General features: G+C 37.6%; 2 protein-coding genes across 3 annotated transcripts in view; both read left to right on the top strand.

Annotated features, from left to right (window-relative positions):
* The first annotated feature begins 9,698 nt into the window (after nt 1-9,698).
* Nucleotides 9,699-13,110, top strand: LOC135676583 (uncharacterized). 2 transcript variants are annotated; one of them, XM_065187926.1, is made up of 4 exons: nt 9,699-9,851; nt 9,933-10,232; nt 12,434-12,755; nt 12,845-13,110. In XM_065187926.1, exons 1-3 carry the CDS (start codon nt 9,699-9,701, stop codon nt 12,710-12,712), a joined length of 732 nt encoding a protein of 243 aa, XP_065043998.1. In that variant the 3' UTR covers nt 12,713-12,755; nt 12,845-13,110. The 2 variants fall into 2 exon arrangements, with proteins under 2 accessions (XP_065043998.1, XP_065043991.1); XM_065187919.1 differs by having other exon boundaries at nt 12,434-13,110.
* A 1,311-nt stretch (nt 13,111-14,421) lies between these two features.
* LOC135676576 (DNA-directed RNA polymerases II, IV and V subunit 3-like) overlaps nt 14,422-26,054 on the top strand; it is an 11,926-nt gene continuing 293 nt past the window's right edge. Inside the window, exons 1-3 of the mRNA XM_065187910.1 lie at nt 14,422-15,034; nt 17,539-17,776; nt 25,910-26,054. The exon at nt 25,910-26,054 is cut by the window's right edge and continues 293 nt beyond it. Of these exons, the coding sequence (XP_065043982.1) occupies nt 14,541-15,034; nt 17,539-17,776; nt 25,910-26,054 (877 nt within the window). The 5' untranslated portion in view covers nt 14,422-14,540. The remainder of the gene's footprint in view (nt 15,035-17,538; nt 17,777-25,909) is intronic.

Raw genomic sequence — 26,054 nt, 5'->3', positions numbered from 1 at the left:
CCGAGCTTCATAGTTCAATCGCTCCTCTTGAAGTCGTACGAAAGAGATGGCTACCATAAGAGTGTATAGTTATCGTGCTTTAACTTCTCCCCAGATCTCCAACTTCAAGCTCTCAATAAAGGTCCCCAATAGCTATTTTTCAGACCAATCATGAATTTAATTAGATAACCTTTCAAACCTAGTTTGGTACTCCTGAATGGTGGAGGTTTGTCGGATCTTTGCTAGTTGTCCATCAATATTCTCGTAATCGGCTGGTCCGAAGCGGATTAGCAGTCATTCTTTGAATTATCACCATGAGAGGACTTCATGAGTGTGTTCAAACTAGTCAAATCATTGTATGGCATCCCCTTCCAGATGTATAGCTGTAATTTCTACCATAGATGCATCCATGGTTTTGTGGTACAGAAAATATCGCTCTGCGCGCGAGATCCAACCAATCGGGTCTCCTTCTTCCCATCTAAGGAAGTCCACCCTCATGCGTGGATAGTTGGGGTCGATTATAGAGCCTCCCCTCTCTTGGAAGTCATCTCTTTGAGCTTGGTGCGATTGGGCAGATCTCTCTCCTTGATGTGATTTATTCGGGCTTGGTGGTTGGCCCAATCTGAGTTCGGTAAAGAGCGTCCGAATCTTATCCTCTATTCGCACCTCGAAGGCTTCGAATTTAGCATTGATTGCATCCTTAGATGCCATAGTATATGCCTCCAAATCTGTGATGTTAAGATATTTCTTTTGTTGTTGGGTTAAAGGTATATATAGGTTGAGAGAAGTGATGGTCGAAAGAGTTGGTGGATTGGTGGATGTAGGCTACGGTTTAGGCTTGTTTTGTGGCTGTTTTAGGTACAGTTTGAGGGTGTGGTTTGGTGGAGTTTTAGGGCTATAATGGTAGTAGATGAAGGTTAGGGAAAAAAAGTTTTAGATCTATGGTAGATGGCAGCAAATGTTTGATAGGATTCAGTAGAAGTTGCTACAGGTATATGTTGTCTTCTAAGAGCAGAATTGTCATCAAAGAAACAGCGGTTTCTCGATGAAATTTCGAGAGAAAACCAAGAGATTTGAGGAAGGAATTGATAGCAAAATTTCAATTTATATGACAACAAGGATGACCAATTTAATCAAGAATAAGTTTATGCATAAGTTTATGCATAAGTTCATGATGACATGTTGCTAGTATTCATGATAAATATTGCAATGACTTGAATTCAGTTTGAATTCAAGGTTCTATCAATATGGCATATTGATAGGGGGAGTTTGTTTAAACTCCGGGAGTTAAGTTTAACTCCGTCATCAAGTTGTTATCATCATCAAAAAGGGGGAGATTGTTGAATCTAGTATTTTGATGATGAAACTACTTGATATATGTTTATGATTTAATCTGCGTTTTGAGTGAAGCAAGATGCTTCGATCAGGATGAGACAATTAAAACAGGAAAATCATGTTGTGCCGGAGGAACATGTCAGAAGATTGGACGTCGGGCCGGTGGATCGATCGACGTATCGACAGAAGGCTTCGGGTCGTGGACTCGGGCATCGGGCCAAGAAGAGTGGGTATTGTGCCAAGGATATCGGAGTTGCGGAGTCAACTGGCCGATTGGGCAATAGGCTGCAGGAGAGGACGATGCGCCGAAGAATCGGACGAAGCGTCAAGGGACTAATGAAATGCCGGACAACTTGGTTAATTTCTTAGGATTAATTGTCTCGATCGAAGTTTTGTTTTAAGTGTGCAGGATTAACTACGATGGAAGAAAGATATGCAACAGGAGTTGCGCCGGAGTCAAGACAATGATCACGTTGGGAGTTCGAGAGTTCGACGGAAGTTCGGACAATCGTCGGAGGTTCTACAGGAACAAATCCGAGAAGTCCATGAGCTTGCCAAAGAAGCTCGTCGGAACACGCCAAGTGGATCATCGCAAGTCCAGGAGTTTTCCGGAAGTCCGCAAGAGCATCACCAAGGGTTCATCAGATGATCGACGGAAGTTCGCCGGAAGAAGCGATTGACACACCGGAGCAAGTTGCAGTAAATATCTTAGGAAAAATCATAGTTAGCACAATGATTAAGTTGGAAATGGGAGGTGATCCCATTAACTTAATCTTGGGGCAATTGGGCCCCTGAAAAACCCAAATTGGGCCGAATGGATCAACCCATTCGGACCCTGATTTCTGCCAGGCGGTTGAACCGCCCAAGCCAGGAGGTGGCACCGCCTGGACTAAGTCTCCGAGTGAGACTGGGAGGTGCAACTGCCCCAGCCAGGAGGTGGCACCGCCTGGGCTTAGTCTCCGAGCGAGATTGGGCGGTGCAACCTCCCCTGACAGAGGTGGCACCGCTTGGGCTCGGTCTCCGAGCCCTGGCTAAGCGGTGCAACCGCCTTAGTCAGGAGGTGGCACCGCTTGAGCTCGGTCTTCGAGCTCTGGCAGGAGGTGCAACCACCCCTGATAGGCGGTGGCATCACCCAGAGGCTCAGTCTTCGAGCTCTGCCAGGCGGTGCAACCGCCCAAGTTAGGCGGTGCAACCGCCAGACCCCGGAATTCCGGGAGATGACAATTTTGAGCTCGGAATTCAAACTGGTTTAGAGCCTATAAATACCCCTCCCATCCTTGGGTGAAATACACAAGCAAAAAAGAGATTAAAAGAGAGAAAACACTGTTGCAATCTCTAGAATTTCCCTCGTCTAACTTAAGTGTTAGAACTCTGTTTAAGAGAGGAGAGTGAGTGCTTGTAAGGGTTGTCTCCTAAACCCAGTAAAAGGAGAAGAGGGGTGTAAGAAGGAGGTTGATCTTCGCCTAGTAAAGGAAGATCGTTAGTGGATTCCGGTGGCCTCGACGGAAGAGGAATCAGAGGAGTGGATGTAGGTGGATGTAGGTCACGATTGACCGAACCACTATAAACTCTCGTCTTTTCTGGTTTGCATTTATTCTTGCTGCTTACCTTACTGCAAACCTCCATATGTGCTTCAATTCCTCATTACTTTTGCTGCACTCATTTACAAACTCGTTTTCAAGTTAAGTTTCCGAAAACGGTTTTACATCGGAAACAATTTCATCGTACGAACGTAATTTTAATCGTCGAAAGTTTTCCACTGCACTAATTCACCCCCCCCCCCTCCCTCTTAGTGCCCTTGATCCTAACAATTGGTATCAGAGCCCGGTATTTCTCATTTCAGATTTACACCCGAAAGAAATGGCTCTTCATGGCTTTCAAGAGGGTTTTTCGGTTGTTCGTCCACCATTGTTTAACGGATTGGACTACACTTATTGGAAAACTCGAATGAGAGTTTTCTTGATTTCTATGAATTTGGATTTATGGAATATTGTTGAAAACGGTATTCAACTTCCCTCGAAACCGATGAACAAATGGTCGGATTTGGAGAAGAAGTATTTTTTTTAAACGCAAAGGCTATGAATGCCTTATTTTGCGCTTTGGACAAAAATGAGTTCAATCGGATTTCTACGTGCGAAACGGCTTTTGACATTTGGCGAACACTTGAATCACGCACGAGGGAACTAGTAGAGTTAAAGACTCGAAAGTTAACATTTTATTACATGATTTTGAGCTTTTTCGAATGCAACCAAGCGAGACTATAGGCGACATGTACACCCGTTTCACGGATGTCGTCAATAGTTTAAGAGCTCTTGGAAAATGTTTTTCGGATTTTGAACTCATAAACAAGATTTTGCGTTCTCTTTCTAAGAAGTGGGATTCAAAAGTAACTACAATACAAGAAGCTAAAAACCTAAACAACTTACCACTTGAAGAACTAATTGGTTCATTGATGACATATGAAATGGTGCATAATGCACATGATGAACATGATGAACAAAATCACCTTCCAAAGAACAGGAAGGATTTGGAACTCTAGACAAATGAATACCACTTGAGCGATGACTCGAGTGATGAGGACAATGATGAACTTGAACTTCGAACACTAAATCTTAACAAGTTTATTAAACAAAAATCTAAAATAAACAATGAACTTGAATGGAGGAAGAGGCCAAAGAAGAAGAACACAAAGTGGGATGAATCGAGCTCCTCCGAAGACGAGGAGAAAATCAAGAAAGGCGAGGTGGCAAACTACGCCTTAACCGCTTTCAATGATAAGGTAATCGAAATCCCCCTGATTTATTTTGAAATTACTTGATGCTTTCATGATATATTTTCTTTTTTAGTTTAGAATTAATTTCCTTGAAAATTACATGTTTAAAAATAAAAATACAAAAATTATGATCATGCTAGTAATTTCGAAAATGATAATATTACATATTTTATGATAAAAAAAAATAATTTTGATTGAAAATATGAAATCATGGTTAAGAAGTAATAATGTGTATCATGTTTGATTAACATTGTTGAATGAAATCATGTTTGATTTGAAGTAATGCATAATGATATAATGAAAATATTAAATGTTTTTTATACAATGATTGACAATCTTATGCATGAGATTTTAAGTTATACATGATAATAAGCATATGTTATTTTCATGAGTGTATTTGAAAAACATATGGCAAAACCATGTCCGAATGCATGAAAGTGTTAAATTTTATTTTCGGATTTTCTTGACCATAACAATTCATTTTTTAGAATATATTGATCTTGATGGTTTTATGATGAAATTCATTTTTCGATCCTAAACGTCGATGCATGTTTTTATTTAACATAATGAAAAAGCATGCTAACATGAAATCAAATACTTAAAAAAAGGAGGAAAATATATTATCAATGAAATCATGAATCTACTTATGTTATGAATTTTGTGAACCATAAAAATGATTTTGATGATTTAAATTTGAAATGAGTTTTATCAAAATCATGATATTGATTTCTTGGAATAACATGAGATTACCTTTGATGATCATTTTGATTCATAGAATTTTGGATTCATGACTTGGTCTTACATTTGTTTATGAGATGGTTGAAATCTTTGTATCTTTGAATTCTTCCCTTCTCCTTTCAATTTTTGAATTTATGCATGTTATATGTTGAAGATTTGAAACCATGTTTTGGTATCATGCATATCTAAGAAATGTTGATGTGACAAATTGAATGAGTTGAAAATGAATGATGATTTTTCTCTTGAATATAACTTGTGATATTTTTATATAAATCATCATTTGATTTCTCAACATTCGATACATGAGATTTTATTATAAATCAAAATTTCTCATTAATCGATCTTCTACGATTTTACTTGATATTCTCTTGAGAGGAGATTTTCTAAATGAATCATGATTTTTCCTTGTGAGTTCTTGGAGTAATTACTTGATTTTCTTTTAAAACAAGATCTCTTCCTTGTACTCCTATGATTTTTCTTGATATTTTATTTTTAAAAAATATTTACTATATGAATCATGTCTTTTGGTATTCAAATGATTTTATCCTTCATGACATGATTTCTTTGTATTTATGGCTTGCATGGCTTGAAATGTTTTGGTATGATGCATGCAATGATGAAATATTCATGAAGTTAAAATGATGTATGCAATACTTATGATAATGATGTACGTGATGTATTGCATATGATGTGTATCATGAATACTTTAAATGTTGAATTTTTGGTATCATGATCAACATGTTAATAAATGCTTAAAAAATTTTAATGTTTGAGTATCATATATGATATGCCCATTAATGATGATTAATTTATTTTTTGATATCGTGCATGAAAAATAAGGTTTTTGAAATTGTGTTTGTTTTAATTTGAATATATAATTATGCACAAATAAGATTGATACTTACCTTTGTCATAATATGAAAATTGATATAAGGGTCTTCCCTTCTTTTTGACAATGATAAAGGGGGAGCAAGAATTTCTAGCGTGGACATCATGAAAAGAGGCAAACTAGCTAGCTTGCACAATTCAAGATGAAAACGAAAATTGCATTTCTCAAAAGAGAAGATGCAAATGTAACATTTGCCAAATTGTTTGCTTGCCTCATGTAAAACATTATCTCTTGCTAGTTTGGCATTTTGCTAGCTTGCACTTTGCAAAGAAAGCAAAAATGGCACTTCTCAAAAGAAAAGAAAGAGCTTGTTATCTTGAACATCACAAGCTTGCCTATCTTAAGAAACAAAAATTACAAAAGTGCTATCTTGCCTATCTCAAGAAGCAAAACTTGCAACTTGCACATTGCAATAGGAAGCAAGAATCATGAGCTTACACAAAAAAGCTATCTTGCATTTGCTTTCGAAATTTTTGCTAGCTTATATATTGTGAAACTTGTATATCGTAAAAATTGCCAGCTTGTAGTCTAAAGAGAAGTAAAAAGTTGCTATCTCAAAAGAAGCAAATGTGCTATCTTGCCTATCTCAAAAGGCAAAAATGCTAACTTGCACATCTAGCAAAACTTGACAAATTTGTATATTTCAAGAAGCAAGAGTTGCCTTCTTGAACATCTCAAAACTGCTAGCTTGCATGTTCTAAAATATTATAAAATTTGCTAGCTTGATGTTGTGGAACTTGCTATCTTGAATATTACCAAAAGTGCTATCTTGTATGCTATAAAACTTGCATATCTAAAACTTGATAGATTGAATGTTCTAAGCATGATGTAACATTTGCTGAATTTTCCGGCTTCAAAACTGCATGATGATAAAACTTGATATTATGTTTTTCATGCAATAAGTTCCAAACACAAGAATAGTTGGACTTCTCCTTTTTGTTGATGACAAAGGGGGAGAAGTATGATGTTATGCATAAGTTCATGATGACGTGTTGCAAGTATTCATGATGAATATTGCAATGACTTGAATTCAGTTTGAATTCAAGGTTCTATCAATATGGCATATTGATAGGGGGAGTTTGTTTAAACTCCGGTTGTTAAGTTTAACTCCGTCATCAAGTGGTTGTCATCATCAAAAAGGGGGAGATTGTTGAATCTCGTATTTTGATGATGAAATTACTTGATATATGTTTATGATTTAATCTGTGTTTTGAGTGATGCAGGATGCTTCGATCAGGATGAGACAATTAAAACAGAAAAATCATATTGTGCCGGAGGAACATGTCAGAAGATTGGACGTCGAGCCGGTGGATCGGTCGACGTATCGACAGAAGGCTTCGGGCCGTGGACTCGGGCATCGGGCCAAGAAGAGCGGGTATTGTGCCAAGGATATCGGAGTTGCGGAGTCAACTGGCCGATTGGGCAATAGGCTGCAGGAGAGGACGATGCGTCGAAGAATCAGACGAAGCGTCGAGGGACCAATGAAATGCCGGACAACTTGGTTAATTGCTTAGGATTAATTGTCTCGATCGAAGTTTTGTTTTAAGTGTGCAGGATTAACTACGATAGAAGAAAGATATGCAACAGGAGTTGCGCCGGAGTCAAGACAATGATCACGTTGGGAGTTCGAGAGTTCGACGGAGGTTTGGACAATCGTCGGAGGTTCTACAGGAACAAATCCGAGAAGTCCATGAACTTGCCAAAGAAGCTCGTCGGAACTCGCCAAGTGGATCGTCGCAAGTCCAGGAGTTTTCCGGAAGTCCGCAGGAGCATCACCGAGGGTTCATCGGATGATCGACGGAAGTTCACCGGAAGCTCGCCGGAAGAAGCGATTGACGCACCGGAGCAAGTTGCAGTAAATATCTTAGGAAAAATCGTAGTTAGCACAATGATTAAGTTGGAAATGGGAGGTGATCCCATTAACTTAATCTTGGGGCAATTGGGCCCCTGAAAAACCCAAATTGGGCCGAATGGATCAACCCATTCGGACCCTGATTTCTGTTAGGCGGTTGAACCGCTCGAGCCAGGAGGTGGCACCGCCTGGGCTAAGTCTCCGAGCGAGACTGGGCGGTGCAACCGCCCCAGCCAGGATGTGGCACCGCCTGGGCTCAGTCTCCGAGCGAGACTGGGCGGTGCAACCTCCCCTAACAAAGGTGGCACCGCTTGGGCTCGGTCTCCGAGCCCTAGCTGAGCGGTGCAACCACCTCACTCAGGAGGTGGCACCGCTTGAGCTCGGTCTTCGAGCTTTGGCAGGAGGTGCAACCGCCCCTGACTGGAGGTGGCACCGCCTAGAGGCTCAGTCTTCGAGCTCTGCCAGGCGGTGCAACCGCCCTAGTCAGGCGGTGCAACCGCTAGACCCCGGAATTCCGGGAGATGACAGTTTTGATCTCGGAATTCAAACTGGTTTGGAGCCTATAAATACCCCTCCCATCCTCGGGTAAAATACACAAGCAAAAAACATATTAAAAGAGAGAAAACGCTTTTGTAATCTCTAGAATTTCCCTCCTCTAGCTTAAGTGTTAGAACTCTGTTTAAGAGAGGAGAGTGAGTGCTTGTAAGGGTTGTCTCCTAAACCCAGTAAAAAGAGAAGAGGGGTGTAAGAAGGAAGTTGATCTCCGCCTAGTAAAGGAAGATCGTTAGTGGATGCCGGTGGCTTCGACGGAAGAGGAATCGGAGGAGTGGATGTAGGTCACGATTGACCGAACCACTATAAACTCTCGTCTTCTCTGGTTTGCATTTATTCTTGCTGCTTACCTTACTGCAAACCTCCATATGTGCTTCAATTCCTCATTACTTTTGCTGCACTCATTTACGAACTCGTTTTCAAGTTAAGTTTCCGAAAACGGTTTTACGTCGGAAACAATTTCATCGTATGAACGTAGTTTTAATCATCGAAAGTTTTCCGCTGTACTAATTCACCCCCCCCTCTTAGTGCCCTTGATCCTAACAGATTATTGCAAATCATTGATGCAGAATATATAGGATGCAATACGACATAATTTTGAAGCTAATGAATTGAAACTCTACTTAGGTGTGTCAACCCTTTACGACAAATGAGCTAGCATCTAAATAAAATTGTCCCTATCAACCACTAACTCTGATGGTTTAAGAATTAGAATCGTCAATTGCAATTATCGAATTGTTAATTTTGATTTTTTAAAATTAGGAATCAAAAGTTCGATTCTAAAACCAAAATAATTGGTTCTAATTCTTATTCGAACCACTATTTTAGTATTATTATTATATTAAAAAATAATTAAAAATATAAAAAAACTATCATTTTATTTTTAAATTTTTAAAATTGAATCTATAACTATGATGAATGTATTGATATTAAAAAAATAATATAAAAATAATAAAATAATAAAAAAAATTTATTAAACTTTATGACCTCTATCAAGATTCAAACCTATGTTAATAAGTTTTAGATCTAGAATTTAACCATCATACCATATACTCTATTTGTATTTTTCTTATCATATTTAGCTAGTTTGAAATCAAAATCGTCGATTGTCAAGTTTGGTCATATGCTCCCCACTGCTTCAAACTATCTCAATTTAGATGATTTAAGTGCATTGATCACCTGCCAATATCTGACAAAGATAACAAGCGATGACTTGTAATAAATATGAAGAAAAATAAATTACAATGATAGTTAAGATTAAAAAATAAAATTATATATATTAAGTCTATTCTATAAACTACAATTTTTAGTTCTTACATTGATTCTGTGTCTCATCATCATCATCATCATCATATATATATATATATATATATATATATATATATATATATATATATATATATATATATATATATATATATATATATATATATATATCATGAACAAATTGATTTAAAATTTCTGACAACACTATATACTGGACATGCGACCGGGGTTTCAGGCAGCGATCGAACCAGATGGACCAACCGGCCCAAACTGGACCGTAGCCTCTGCTCGATGCTTAAACCGGCTTTATAATAATGTTCCAAAAAGAGAAGAGAAAAAAAAACCTGAACCTTAATCATCGAGCCGCGGCGGCAATTCGACGACCTTGCGCCCTAATTCTGTTCATTCCATGCCCTATTTCTCTGTGGGCGGAATCCTTCTTTACCTCTCACTCGTCGGATCCAAAGGTAGGGGATCCTCTCACTTCTTCTAGGTTTCGAGATCTTGATCGACTTGCGCACGTTTATCGATGTCTTCTTCTGCACCAGGTTTCGTTCTTTTCCCCTTTAGACGCGGCGATGTCCGGCCGGTCGAGGGATGGCAGCGGAAGCGGTGGCGACCTCCAGTTGGTCGCGGTGGCTCTGAAGACAGTTGTTTCCACCGATGCGGCGGTGGCGGGAGGTGGACGGGATGGCGCGATCGTGGAGTATGCTAAGAGCGGGCCGGTGCTGAGAGAGGATGAAGAGGACCTCGAGGTGAAGCTTCGAAGGATCATGGAGAACGTCCCGGTTCGGGTCAGCAACACCTCCGGCAGCTCCGCCGGTTCCGGCTCCGGCGATTTCCATCAGGTCCTCTCCTCTCTTTCCTCCTCCTCCTCCTCCAGTTCCGGATCTTGTTTTCTGTTGGCGTCGTTTGATTTATGCTTCTATGATTAGAGAAGCAACAGATAATGTTTTATGTTAGTTGTGGATAATTGCCATCACATTTGCCACACTTTATGCTCTGTTTTCGACCTATTCATTGTGCAGTTTGAGAGCTAATCCATAATCTTTCATCCCTAAGTATTTGGTAGACATACCAAAACTGCTATGAGTGGCCATGGCACGACTTCCTAATACACAATGCCAAGTCAGTTACTAACTACCCTCCTTCAGCCATAAAATGATTGCCATTCAGAAAATTTATCTGCATTTATGTTTATGCTTTTAGACTATCATGGCGCTAGCAAGGATCATGAAGCATTTGGTTCCTTCTTGCCCGTATAGTGACAGTGACACCAACAAGACAGACAATTGTTTTTATGCCATTTTATCACGCCTTAGGTTGGTCTTTTAACTTTCGCTTTTGCTGCATGTTCGTCAAATTTCCCTAAATCCTAAACCATAAAAGATCTAGAAACCTTTAACCTATCTTCACAGCTTATGAGCAACCACCTCGTGTCTTCTATAATGCTACATGGAATGTTTTTTCAATCTTGTAGAGCAACTAGGACAAAATATTTAATATTTTTCAAGTTTGTATCAAGTAATCACATACTTATCTCAATCAACATGATCACCAGTACTACCACCTTATCCTTTAGGTAGCATATATACTATATGAGGTAATGGTTGATTCACTGTCTTAACGATGAACTTGATAAGCATAATGACTTCATCTGGTTCAAAAACTTTCAAGTACTAAATTCAAATAGGGGATTTCAGTATGTGAGCAGCATAGTGTCGTGTGAAGATTGTTGATGCAGGTTGTTAAACAATGATGAGTTGTATGATCTGGATGTTGGGGCAGTCTTTTATATGTTATCTTTAGCTACTGTTATGTCATAAAAAATTTGGTACTAGATGTTATAGATTTACAGGCACTTGCATTTGCTTTTCTTTTCCTTTTTTGGATCTGTCATGCTCTGCCAAATTGTGATGTAAAGCTTGACTCTAAGCAACTTGTTAATGAAGGATGATTTAGCCTTTTGGCAATAGTAATTTGGCATGATGTGTTTCATGTTTACTTCATAGAATCCAACATGGGTAGTTTTCTTTTGGCAATAGCCTTTTGTGGTATAATTAATTGGGTTCAACCAGTTAAAGACTCAGGTTTACCAAGTTGACTAAGTAGTCTCCACTTAAAGGTAAAAAGAAAACAAATCACACGAAAAAAATCACCTCGCCAACTGAGCCACCTTTATATTGTTGCAGGCTGCCACCTCTACCGCCTATCATGGGCCAAGCTGCATTCGTTCGACTGGTGCAATTTTCTTGTTTCCTCTCTCGTGTTCTCTCTTCATCTCTCCCCCCCTTCTCCTCCTCTCACAGCCCTTCTGTTCTCTCCTCTCCCTTCCTCCCATCTCCTTCCTCTCCTCCCCACTCCTCTCCTACTTCCTTCAAGCTCCGGTTCTCTCTTGTCCTTCCCTCTCCTGTTCTCCCCTCTCCTCTCCTCCCTCTCGACCACTGATTAATTGCAGTCATCATCTGTTGTTTATGGTTATAAGAAAGGGCACATAATACCTGTTGAATCTTTTTTCTGCTAATTTCTGCAAAAATGATAATTTTCTGTCTCCATCTAAATGTTTCCATGTAAGAATTGGCTACCGAAGCTCTGAGATTGAAGACATGAGTGCTCTATGCTGTGAATTTTCTCTTCATGAGCTCATTTTATTCCCTGACAAAAAGGGACTTAAAATCATAAATTTAATGACTACTAATAAGAAAAATTTTGCAGGACAGTTTTATTTCTTCCATGTTTGCAACAGAATACAAGAAGATGTTTGCCGAAAGAAAATGAAAAAAAGTACTTAACCTTCATTTCCTTTGACAAAAGAAACTTGCCTTTGAGTGCACAGGCACATTCTGAATGCCTTATTTTTCTTTGCAAGTTCTGTTGACTCTGATAGCACATAAAAGTATTCTTCTATTTGCCACTTGAGTTTTCTTATTTTACACTGATCCACAAAGAAATATCGTTGTGTTGTCAATCTGAATATGCTCACCTTTAGTTTAGCATCTTATTCCTGAAGCTTTTAGTTCTCTATTCTGAGAGTGTTTGTGATTAACAGTATCGACAAATGAGGAGGAAGGAGCAGGATAGACTTGCGAGGATGGATGCTGATTACCAGAAAAGAAAAGAGATAGCAGAGTTCAATATGAGGAGGGAGGAAAGACTCAAAGCTGCAGAGGAAAGGACAGCAAAGAAACGCCTGAAACGCCAAAAGAAGAAACAGAGGAAGAAAGAGAAGAAAATTTCACCGAACAGCGGAGCCGGACCAGATGAAACTCGAAAGGAAGAATCCTCGGATGATGAAGATTCCGATGATGGTGACGAACCAAAGAATTAACCTATTGATCTTGCTGCATCCTGAAGTGCCAGATGGTCAGCAGGTAATTCGTGAATCCATTTCCTATTTCAAGCTTCCGCGAGGTGATCATTTGGTCTTTCACCGGGATGCATGATGATGCTGTCATCGCAGACTTGCTTTGGTTCTGGATTGTTGGAGGAATAAAATCTTGGCACCATAACCTGAAGTTGTTTAAGACTGAGGTGCAACGAGGAGATGGTGACCGAACTGTGATCTGTAGATGATGTAGATTTTATAACATATTGTGGGCAGCTAATCTCTGAGCAAGAATGGAGAAGTGGTATCAAAGACAGTACCAAAAAACCAGCTGGAGGATAACGCGAATCAGTTCATACAAGACAGTAGTTAGTAGCATTAATATCATTAGTTTTTCAGTGTGGTATTGGTCTTAACATGGAAGTCAGTCTTTATTTTTACCGCTTATCGTTCCAATTCTCACACGCACAAGCAACCGAAAAATGGAATAAAGAATACACGTTGGCCACATACTATTATTTAAATTAGACACGTATAAATATTTTAAAAGATATAATGGCTTGGCATAGAATCGATGGTTCTGGTTTAGTCAAATTTGGAACCGAGAATAGGTTTCAGGCAGTTCCAGTTTCGTTTATTTTTTAATTTTTATTAAAAAATCATCTAATTAATTGTTTATTAACCCTTTTTTTGGTTACTGAATTCTTGGTACAGTGAATACTCTCCACTGTCTCAATCTATTAAGTGGACACGTGGATCACAATCAGCTCGCGACATTTACCACTTTAGCCTTCCAATGCGAATTGATCCTTCAAATCAATTTTGAATTAGAGAATCTTCCTCTAGTCGCATACGTTTAGAGCTACTATCCAAAACATGTTTTTGCATGTGGTTTTGATTCTGCTCACTCAATCAAAATACTCTATATTTGAACTCAGACAATTGACTAATTTGAGCGTCGAATGCACACTCTTAAAATAATTTTTACGAGAAACTTAGTCATTGCGATTTAAGTCAGGATATCCGAGTTGAAAGAGTCTTCTGATTAATAGTCGATTGTCTGTTTATGTTTTTTTTATTGTGGCAGAATAAAAATATAAGAGGATGAGACACGACTGAGTTATAATGTTTTTCTTTTATACACATAATATTTTTGGTTATTAAATGAAAGCAATTTAAAATTGCTATAATTGAGCTTCAATTAGTTCAAATATCTATTGATCTTACTTGTAACTTTATTATATATTTTGAGGTTTCAAAAAATGATCTATTTGAAAATTTGAGTAGTTTTTGATGAAAATTTTGACATATTTCAAAATAAACTATGACAAATGGCCCATAATTAGGAAGATGAGGTTTTTCTTGAGAAACCATCCTATAATCAATCAAGTGTATGCCTAGACATGTAGATATTAATCATCAAATTATGATAAAACTTAAAAAATAATTTTTATACGATATTTATCTAATAGTAGTGCTTATATTTTACTAACACTTATTCATTAGCTTAATTGAGTTTGGACTCAAATATTACCTAAAAAGAGACAAAAAAAATTAGTTTATTTTCCAAACAATCTGTGTTGAGTCGACTTGGCCGCGCCTAAACTGAACCAGATCGGCAACTTGAGCCGAGCTTGGTTCAAGCCGAGCAGAGTCTGACCCATAAAACACATCACGACATCGAACCCTCAAGTGCTGCGGAGTCGAGCCTCGTTTCGGCTTTAAGTCCTCACAAGTATAATGATAGTAGTAATAGGGAAAATAATCCCTGCCACCGGTTAAGAAGCGAAGGGAAGAGAGGAGCGAAAGGGAGGGGAAGGAGCTCGAGGCGATGGCGGAGAAGATGATGGGAGGCGCTGGGGCGTCGCGGACGTCGTACCAGCGGTATCCCAGGGTGCGGATCCGGGAGATGAAAGATGATTATCTGAAGTTCGAGCTACGGGACACGGACGCGAGCATGGCGAACGCCCTGCGTCGCGTGATGCTGGCGGAGGTGCCGACCATCGCCATCGACCTGGTGGAGATCGAGGTCAACTCCTCCGTCCTTAACGACGAGTTCATCGCCCATCGCCTGGGCCTCATCCCCCTTACCAGCGACGACGCCATGTCCATGCGCTTCTCCCGCGACTGCGACGCCTGCGATGGCGACGGCCAGTGCGAGTTCTGCTCCGTCGAGTTCTTCCTGAGCGTCCGCTGCGACTCGGACCAGACCCTCGACGTCACCAGCGCCGACCTCCAGAGCACCAACCCCCGCGTCTGCCCCGTCGACGTTGCCGCCAACGCCCTCTCCTCCGCTGCCGATGGCTATGAGTCCGCCGAGCAAAAGTAGCTGTTCTCCCCCTTCATCTTATTTTACTTCTCCTGGAATTCGACTTTTTAGTTGATGAGATCGTAAACCCTAACTAAGCCCTAGAACGGGATTTCTGTCGTGCTTAAACCCTTAAACCTATGAAGGATTTGGGAAGGTGGAACGTTGGATGCCTGAAGCAAACCTTGGTCATTTAGCTGATCGATTTTGTGTAGATGTACCAAACTTCCTAAGCTTTGGACCCATACTTCTGTCCGCCCATTTTGGGAAGCCCAAGGGAAATGTTCTTAAGTTCTTATTAGGAGTTCAAGAAATGAAGTGGGAGGAGCGGCAACTGTGTGAGCTCCTCATTTTTGCACCTCAATATTGGCATTTTATGCTAGCCACCATTTTGCCATGACCGCTGTGATCCATTCTGTGCTTTCATTCACATCTAAGTGCATAGAGGGTTATTCTGCCAGTTAGGCATGTTTACTGTTGATGCATGCTTTTGATCTCTGTGATTCCATTTAGTTGTGAAAAGTCCTTTCTAATTGGAAGTAAAAAAATGAAATCATTATGTTCCAGCTTCATCAAAAGTCAAGTCTGTATCTTATCAAGACAAATAAGCTAGCAACTTACTGAACAGAAATTTAGGAAAAACAAGCATTGATTATATATATATATATATATATATATGTATATATATATGTATATGTATGTATATATATATATATATGTATATGTATATGTATATATATGTATATATATGTATATGTATATATATGTATATGTATGTATTGTGGTTCTAGTGGAAAAGTATCTGATCATTGGAGACATAGGAGATGATTGATGAAATCTAGATGAGTTTGCACTTTTCTCATTGACTTTATCACCTTGTTATATTGATTTCATTTTGGTGATAATAAGGTGTTTACTCAAGTTAGTGTCCAACTAAATTTTAATCTTAGCAAAAAAAGTGAATGCATGTTGGTTGTGAAGAATTATAGTACATTGGGATTCTAGCAACTATGTTATTTCATCGCTGTCCGAATTCTTATTGTAAGTCATCTGTTCAAGTTGTGTTGCATCTATTTGTCTCGAGGATGGTAATTATTAATTAGGGCATTATGATGTCTTTGTCTTTCACCAGAAGATTAGTTTAGTCATGTGTTATTATGATGAGAATAGTGGGCCAGTGGACATCATGGGCAGATTTTGTGACCAAAATAATCTTTTTCTTATGTTCTAATTTCCTTATTACCGTGGTTGTTAAGAAGAACTTCTCTTTCCCCAGTCTAGGCGAATTCTTATAAATAGTTCTCTTATAACTGGTAAACCCCAATCATTATAACTAGTTTAACCCTTGGGTTGCCACATATTTGATGCATTTCAACAGTTGATACCTTTTCCACTAGTAGCATCATGCAATTTATATTTATCATTTAAGTGTAAATAACTTTTTCTGAATATTGAAGTCATTGATAAGCAAGAAGATCATTTTTTCCTTTTAATGGCATTGAATTCTTTCATGACATTGATAAGCTCCTCAGATTCTTCAAGGAGCTTCAAACCGATTTAGGAGGGTCTTGAATCCAAGTTGATTAACCTATTTGATTCATAGTATAGGTTTTTTTCATTGTTCATTTCTAGATTTATTTTAGAAGTAAAGCACTGTTTCAGTGTTATATTAAAATGAAATTTTTGGGTGATTGAAGAGTATTTTGTCTTATGCATATGTTAGATGCCCCTCTAGATCTTTTACATAGGGAGTAGGTTGAATAACAAATGCGACCATCTATTTATTCTTTATTCTGTTCAAGTGCACTGTGAGTTGTGAGATGTCCCTAGAGCCTGGAGTATCTAATTTTTCTTTCAATTTTTTTGTTGCTTTTTCCTCACTGTTTTGTTGTTAATTTTTTCTGACAACCTGAAACTGTATTAAAATTAAGTAATAAGTCATGGTATGGCCATCACGTACACTATGCCCTGTATCCTTTGCTTGCATAACCCTTTATCCAACATACCTTGAGCACTTGTTCAAACTTGATATCACCTAATCATCTACACATGACAGGTAGTCCCCTCAACATACGTACCTATTCAACAGACCTGAACTCCTATTAACAGATCCAAGACTGACACTATATTGTAGAATTGTCTCTTGGCATTTTTATCTTTAACTCAATATATTTCTATATGCCATTAAACAGAACACGATGATTTTTTCAAGTTCCCAGGCAGCAGTGGATGTTAGCAATATACCATCATCTAGAACTTATATGACTGTGATTTAATGGATTTTTTAGTGGTCAGGCATATTATTGTAAACATAATGGTGTTGAGGAATGAAGCTTATTATGTGCCACCATGTTATGATTTACTGTTGCTTAAAAAATATAGATCTTTGCAAGTGGTGGAAATATTCTTATGGTAGTCATCCTGATGTTGTTCCAATCGCCAGCTTCATCATGCACTTAGATACATATATTGCGCTGTTATCCTTATGATGTTATGTTGATGGTTGTAATATTGAAACTAGGGGCATAATAATCGTGAAGTTGCGTCGTGGACAAGAGCTGAGACTTAGGGCAATTGCTAGAAAAGGGATTGGCAAGGATCACGCCAAGTGGTCACCTGCTGCAACTGTTACATTTATGTATGAACCTCAGATACATATAAACGAAGATCTGATGGAAACATTGACACTTGAAGATAAAAGAAGCTGGGTTGAGAGCAGCCCTACAAAAGTCTTTGGCATAGATCCTAATACTCAGCAGGTTAGTGCTCACATTATTTTTAAAAGCTATTTCACTATTGGGGTTGTCTTGAACATGGTTGGGTTTCATTTTGTCCTTGCCATTCATGCTGACCAAGATTTTTATTGGAATTAATTTGGTGTGCCCGGTGCAGACTCTTTTTAGTTTGGTAGCAGATATAATTTCTCTTGACCAAGCTTTTGGAGTTGTAAGAAATGCCTGTTTTGCATCTAAAATCATACATAAAAGCAAGGATTAAAATACCATACCGTACCGGTGTTTTAAGCTTGACTCTGTAAGGTATGGTACGCCAAGGCGTACCGAGCGGTACACCTAATTTAGGTGTAAAATCATTCGAAAATACCTGAAAATAAAAAAAAAAGTTAGGATAAAGTTTTTAAGTTAGAAATAAATATAGTAATAGTATAAGTTTAGCAAAATCAATGCAAATTAGGTAAGAATAGTATCATATATCTTTTTCGAGCTTTGAGGAATAGTCTTGTGCAAGGTTCGTATTTCAGTCCGTTACGGATTGTCCCTATGTAAATATTGAAATATCTACAGAACAATCATTTGAATTGTTAGACTATTTTATTACAATATAAACTCTAAAATTCAAATGAATTAAATAATCATATATGTAGATATACCTAATTGCTGATTCTACCACCAAAACGAACGACGGGCCTCCACGGGTGGTGGATCGGGGTCCTCGATCCTATACATTTGTATATCAATATGATATGTTTGTTGGACCCAATCATGAAATTGATCCCACGACATAGTATATTGATATACCCTATGCCATTGATGTATCAATGTGGTGATGATTGTAGGCTGATCGTCATAAATCACATTTGTCTGAGGCAGGTCCCGAGGCATATATTGGTGAATGTCAGAGCTTCTACTTTGGCTATTGATCTGTTGCTTTGTATCATACTGTTGCTTAGAGAAGGATGATCAACCATCATCGTACTGCTATTGCCCTTATGATTCTCCATAATACGATGAGCTTCTTTCTGTGTCTACATCATATAAACTCTATCGTATCTGCTCAAATTCATCCACTGTCTTCCCCTTCCCCTTCCGCGCATAAACTTGACTAGTACCTTGTCAAGTTCCATGATCTGAATCTTGGGTGGCATGTGTAAAATATTGCTCCTCGGTCCATGCACCACCCTCAAGTTGTGTAGACGAGACCGACAACTACCCGACATCGTCGCCATGATCCGTCGAGGCACTGCTGTCCGTGTTGCTGTCATGTCTTTGGACCGAGCGAGTTGCTGACTGTGATTATGAAGGTGTCTCGTCGCCCGACTTGATTCTTTTCTACGATGCGACTGATGCTACTGCCTTCCCATTTGCCTTTGCATGTTGGGCGGACAACAGTGATCGTTGGGTGTCTGTAGTTCCTCGAGCAGTTTGACTCGATGTTGTTTGACTCCTACCATGTTGTGATCAAGGGGATTTTTCACCTGTTGGGGTTGTGCTTCTTCTTTTATTGCCTCGATGATAAAACGCGAAGGACGCTGAGGATCTCCCGTCTCATCAAGTAGAGGATCCTCTTGGTTCTCTGCTGCTTCAACCCAATCTAACATCGGTTCTAAATATTCATTGTAGAATTGGAGGTCGATGGGATCAATATATGGTTCCTCTGGCTCCTTATCCAGCTTAGCACATCGTAATCTTAGCCGCATGTAGAGTTTGTTGCAGACATATACCAGTTTCTCTAACCGTCTGTAGGAGAGTTTGTTGCGGACCTTCGTGTGAATCAATGCAAACGTTGACCAATTACGTTCACAACCTTCCTTAAATGTAGCGCATCCCTTTCAAATTATAGTCACCACTTGACTACAAAAAGATATAAATAAGATTTTATTAGCATAACAAATAATTAACATTAAATATAATTGATAATCAATATGTGTAACTTTTCCTCATCAGGATCCATAGTGTAACGACACTATGCAACTACAACGTCGGAGAATGAACCAACTGTTTCTCGAAATAATCGACCCTCTATAAGAGCATCGGCTGCATTAGTAGAGTTTGGTAAGAGTCGATATATAACATTTCGTAGTATCATTAGTAAATCATTTTGTATTCCGAGAGCATACCGATATTGAATTGTCAGATTTAGATAATACGCTGCAAGATAATTTTGTTAGTATGATTTTTTATTATCTAAAAAATAATAAATTAAATTATTCTGAATATGAATTTACCTGCATTATAGATATCTTGATCCATATGAACTTTGATCCGACGATCAATGATCCATACGTATTGGTCGGCCTTAAAATTATCTTTGAATGCTTTCCTGACCTCCTCTCTTGTTGAAATCAACATATACTTAAGATACGACATCTGTGGACGTTTGTCCATATCGACCCTACGGAGAATAATATAAAGTGGTTCCACACCGTTTATGATTTCTGTTGTGGTCTCCCAAAATCTAAAGGAAAGACTGGACTTTTCTATCTTCTTTTCATCGCTTAATCTCGAATATCTAGAATCAGACTACTCTTATAAGGTGACCATTGCCTTCAAGCCATGCCTTTTTTGCTGTAATGACTTTAATGCAATAAAATTGGTAGCAAACCGAGTAATTCCAGGTCAGAGTATCTCACCGTTTACATACTTTTACATTAAAGCGTGGACCCAATGATGATTATATATAAACTTTGTAATTGATTGTGCTCGAGCTACACAATTCTTAACCGCATCCTACTCATCAATATCCTTCAGCATTAGATCTATGTAATGAGCTGCATATGAAGTCTAAAATAAAGTTTTTCTTTTTTCTATCAATTGCAAACCGGCCTTCTTGAAATACGCTCCATTGTCAGTTATTATTTGGACAACATACTATGGTCCGATCTTCTCTATTATAGTGTCTATCAAATTCTTAATGTAGTTTGCATCTTGGATCTTTTCAGAAGCATTAATTGACTTATAAAATACCACTCTTCTGTTGCAATAAACAAGAAAGTTGATGATACTCATTCTTGTTGGTCCTGTCCAACTATCACACATCAGTGTTACCCTATATTCATCCCATTGCCTCTTGAAGGATTTGATCTAATCTGTCAGTTCTGCCACCTCCTCATCTAAGTACACGCCGTAATTCTCCTTCGGTGTTGGAGGTTGGATCCTCGTGCTAAACTTTTGAATAGAAAAGACCATGATCTAATAATATGGACCTTGGGCTGTGTTGGTTGGAATCCTGTGGAAGTTGAACCATTTTGAAATTATCTTCCCAATATCCCGTTTCTTTTCTTTTATGTATGCATTGTCAATCCATGTATATTTCGTTGTTTGTGGGAGATAGGCTTACAGATCAATATCAACAATATCTGGTGCGGACCTCCTGCTAAGACCTCTCATAAAACCACGGAGTCCACCATGCCTCATGCTACTAGTTCGGCTTAACTAAGGAGGAGTAGCTGGTTACCTTATGCTGGCCGACCTCTGGATTTCACTACCACTGCTATGTTCCAATTATGAGTCAGGTTGTCGATGCCTCATTGCTTTATCGATTGTATACTGATGCTCCAATGATGCACGAATCCCAACTATGAGATCCAAGTTAACTTGATCGTCACAACCCTCATACTGATCATAAACTGGTTCCTGCGTAGCCCTATAATATTCTTCCTCAACTCTTGCCTTCTTTTTTAATGTATCTTCCTTTGCTTGTTGTAGCTTGCTTTGAAATAATTTACCGATCTCCGTCGGAATCTTCTTGCATTTTGCAACATCAGGATATCCGCCAGCCAAATGCATCTTCACCCAAGTTGTTCCTCCATCCATGTCAATGTAGTCACAATAAATACATTGCCAATAATGATAGTTCCCATCTATCTTTCGGGCATGAACCCATGCATTATCATATGGCTATTCCTTTAGTGCAATGATCCTACTAAATTTAAATCAAATAAGCTATAAAGTATAAACATATTGAATTGACCAAATATCGATCAAAAATCACTAATCGCAGCATTAAATAATTTTATTAAAATATAACTAATCCTATTTTATCATCATAAATATGTTACATACATAAAAGAAGCATTAAATACATAATTTTGATCCAGTATGAGTCAAATTATGATAAAATTATCATTAGATACACTAGTCACCTGATTAACATAGTTAATTATCTACTAATTACTTCTCTTTCAACACTATAAACATGTCAAACACCCTAATAGGTATTAAAGACATTAAATTAACTTAAAATCGATCAAATTTTGATTAAATCATCACTAAAATGACTAATCACAGTATTAAATAACTTTAATAAAACCTAATTAAACCTATTTTACCATCATAAATATGTCAAACACATAAAAGAAGTATTAAATACATAATTTTGAACCAATATAGTTCAAATTACGATGAAATCATTATTAGATACACTAATTATCTGATTAACATAGTTAATTACCCACTAATTACTTCTCTTTCAATATTATAAACATGACAAACATCCTAATAGATATTAAACACATTGAATTGGCATAAAATCGATTAAATCGTCATTAAAATGACTAATCGCAGCATTCAATAACTTTAATAAAACCTAATTAAACTTATTTTAGTATCAAATATCTTTCAATATTTAATATGCATGAAATATAAATATTTGACCTATTAAGTATAATTAATCAATATTAAACACACTAATCATAATATTAAAGATCTTAATTACTCCTTAATTAAAGAAAGAGAATACATACCACTTGATTAGAAAGTTCTTCCTCTTAATCTTCCTAAATTAGCCTAAATTCAATTCACAAATCGTTGTTTTGTAGAGTTTAGGAAAGCACAAGTATGAGAAAAAAAGAGTTTGAGATAGTTTAAGAGAGTATGAAAATGAAATAGAGTGAAATAGGGGAGAAGAGTTTAAAAACCTATGAGAAAGGACTCCAACGGTCAATTTGATCGTTGGAGCACTATTATCAAGCGGTAACGATCGAAATCGATCGTTACCGAGCTGTGCTGGGCAGTAACGGTCGAAACCGCCCGATATAACCCTATATCGTCCGATATGGGGCGCTTTTAAATGTTCCGCCCGGTAGCAGATAATTCGTGTACCGGTATGTTGTCGGACCGGTACGTACCGCCCATACCAAGCGGTATCATTTGAAACTGTATACCTTGCATAAAAGACAATTTTTTTGTCAGTTTGATCCTGTGCAATTCCATTATGCATATTAGGGTTGCCTTGGAGATCTAAATTTACAAATATGATCCGTCATAATTTCAGTTATTTTTTATTCTGGTATACTTGGCCGGGGACAATTTTTGTACATTGCAGAACAGATTTGTCAGTTTACCTTATGAATTTCTTTGCTGCATGTGCACTTTTCGAATTCTTCGTGCAGTTGGTTGGCTGCCATAATGATGTGACAAATCCCAGGATTCTTTCTAGGATAGAATTACGAGGATATCATTTTGTTGATGCTGATTAACATTGTTTATTGGTCCAATGCTTAACCTGTGCGAAATTAATGGCTAATTATTCAGTGCAATAACTGCATAACATGGAAAGACTCATGGTATTAGAGGTATTATGTTTCTGTAGACAAAGTGTGCATAAGAAGGTGACAATGCAACATAGTACTTTAGGTATTGTACTTGCATGTCAGACCTTGGAGTGAATCAGGGCATTTGCAGTATGTTAAATTGACTTGCTACAAGAATCTCATGTGCCTATATGCCTATTTTTGCTTATTATTCTTATATTCCTCTATCTTATTTGATAATAAAAAATTACAAACTTCTGAAGTTGTGTCCTAGCTATGGTAAAACTTCTAAATTGTAATCCTTGTGCAGCTTATCAAAACCACCATTATGTTTGCTTGATTACAAGTAAGTTTTAAGGTTTTACCAGTTTGTATTTTAGTGTAGCTAGCCCCTTTTTCTCTTCTCTTCTTCCTCCTCTCCTTTTAACATTGGTATTTTGTAGCTAATATATTTAATTAATAAAACTAAAAGTAGGTTCTCTCTGCATCTCAGTATATTTTGATGGATGCAATATTGACAGCATGGTTTTCTACCAGTTTCACCATGAAAGCCTGTAGATTAAACTGAATCTTATGTTTTCTTGTACCTTTAGATTTTCATTGTGTGAAAAGCATATAATTCAGCATATTAAGTTAGAACTTTAAGGGCTTAAATTTGATTTAGTCAAAATCACTGGTGTTTCTTGTTCTGAAGAGTGAATTTTGGAGGATTTCTTTTGTGGGTTGCAAAGTATATATGTAGAAATGCTTCTCTTCTGCTCTTTATGTACTTTGCAGATTTCATTTTAATTTTTTTTATTTAACTAATAAAATTATTTCCAAGTTGTTTTTAAATAAATAGTATTTCTTAGTGGATTGTTGAGCGAAAGTTGGCGTTATCTTTTAGAGGAGCGTCCAAGGCATCTTAGCATTTGGAGTACCACATTGGTTGAGAATGAAGTTTTTTCTGTACAGAAATATCCTTTTATCCCAATAATTTGTCATCTGCTGGAGAAAAGGGTGCAGTATTGGGTTGCTGTTTCTTGCATGACTAATTATTAGAACAAATATGAAGATGGACTTGTAGGAAATATGTGGGTGTTGGCCTGCTGTATCATGGTCACTCAGATACTTGTGTGGGCCACAATTTTGATCAAGAACCAGGCATCTTATTAATACTGGGATCTAAGGGCAATTAAGCCGAGTTTTTTTGTACAATTTTGATTGCCCTAGAGAAGTTAGTCCAAGAGTATGTGCTTAGATAAATGACTTTGTATGTAATAACATTTTTATGTGAAGCATGAAAGATGATGTGGATGATAATTGAAGAACTGATATTCTGTTTCAAGAAACAAAGCAGTTAGGGACATTCCTTATGAATTAACAATCCTGGATAATAAATATGATATCTAGTGCATAGGAGAAGGAAATTTGGGAAAGGAGTAGCTTGTAGTGTATATAGAGTTTGGGAAATTGTGGAAGTAGAAAATTTGTTAAAGGAGTAGCTTGAAGTGTATATAGAGTTTGGGAAAACGCAGAAGAAAATTCGTGAAAGGAGTATCTTGAAGTGTATATAGAGTTTGGGAAAAAGAAACATTGATATAGTTCCTTGAAGTTTTAATAGGAGCAAGGTGTCATAAGTGCATATTTCACATATAGGGTTCCCAGATTATGCCAATTGTCAAACATAAAATTTGGAAGTTATAGATGAAATCGAGTATAACCAAATGATGAAAAACTTATGTACTGGGAACTTCAAATCAAAATACCAGAAAGGATTTTGTGGATGTTCAGAACAGAATTGGAAATGAATTAGTGGGTGGTCAGAACAGAATAGGTGAAAATTTTCTGGAATTTGCCATGTCTTCTGTTCTTTAATTGAAAGAATTTAGAAGTAATAATGTTTTAATTTTGTTAAAAAATATAGGAGGAATGATTACTGTTAGTGGTATATGGTATAAAGAGAGATGTAATGGAAGATCTAAAAAGACAATAATAGAAGATATAAGTAAAGATTTAAATAGTCATAACTAAGCATATCTTTTAATATATCTTAATAACGGTAGAAGATTCATGTAGCCGTCCCAATTATTTTGGACCCTATGATGTTGTTGTTATTGTAATAATATTTTAATTTAGTACAGTACTACTGCATCATATTTTTAAAAATATAGCTATTTTCATATAAGGTGACTTGAACCACATGTACACAATGTACAGTTAAACCACGAGAAAGATTTACCACCACATCACAGATCGATGAGATTAAAGAATTGGAGAATAAATGGCAGGGTTACGAAGGAAAAGTAAATTTAAGAATTGGAGAGGATATAAAGGTTTGATCCATTCAAAATGATTTTTGATTAGAGAGAACTGATGGTGGAACAATTATATTCAGAGGAGAAGCAGCAAAAAGTGCATGTTAGGATACTTTGCAAGAATTTAGGTACCTTGAGAACTAGAGGTGTAAAGTAGTCACAGGTAATCTTAAAAAATCATATTTGTTACTTTAAAGGTTTAATATAATTTCTCTCATATATAAAGCAGCCAGAGGTTTTAGGTAGCCTGTTTTTATCAGGCAGGCTATGCTGTATGAGCCATGAAAATTCTAAAATCCTCTTTTTTATATGTTTTTGCATATCAGGTGGTTGTTATTGATGCCGAGGCCTACACTTATGATGATGAAGTCATAAAAAAAGCAGAGGCTATGGGTAAACCTGGGCTCATCGAGATTTATCCCAAAGAAGACAGCTTCATATTCACTGTTGAATCAACAGGTGCGATCAAGG

This window comes from Musa acuminata, chromosome BXJ1-1 (genome assembly GCF_036884655.1).
Source record: "Musa acuminata AAA Group cultivar baxijiao chromosome BXJ1-1, Cavendish_Baxijiao_AAA, whole genome shotgun sequence".
In the NCBI taxonomy this organism is placed as follows: domain Eukaryota; kingdom Viridiplantae; phylum Streptophyta; class Magnoliopsida; order Zingiberales; family Musaceae; genus Musa; species Musa acuminata.
The sequence above is the reverse complement of the archived record's forward strand: the minus strand, read 5'-3'. Positions and strand labels throughout refer to the sequence as shown.

Bases quoted from the DNA above. Each gene is read 5' to 3' on its own strand.
- LOC135676583 (XM_065187926.1), top strand. From the start codon at position 9,699: ATGTTCCAAAAAGAGAAGAGAAAAAAAAACCTGAACCTTAATCATCGA. The intron at 9,852-9,932 runs GTAGGGGATCCT...CTTCTGCACCAG, and splicing joins CTCACTCGTCGGATCCAAAG to GTTTCGTTCTTTTCCCCTTT. The intron at 10,233-12,433 runs GTCCTCTCCTCT...TGTGATTAACAG, and splicing joins GCTCCGGCGATTTCCATCAG to TATCGACAAATGAGGAGGAA.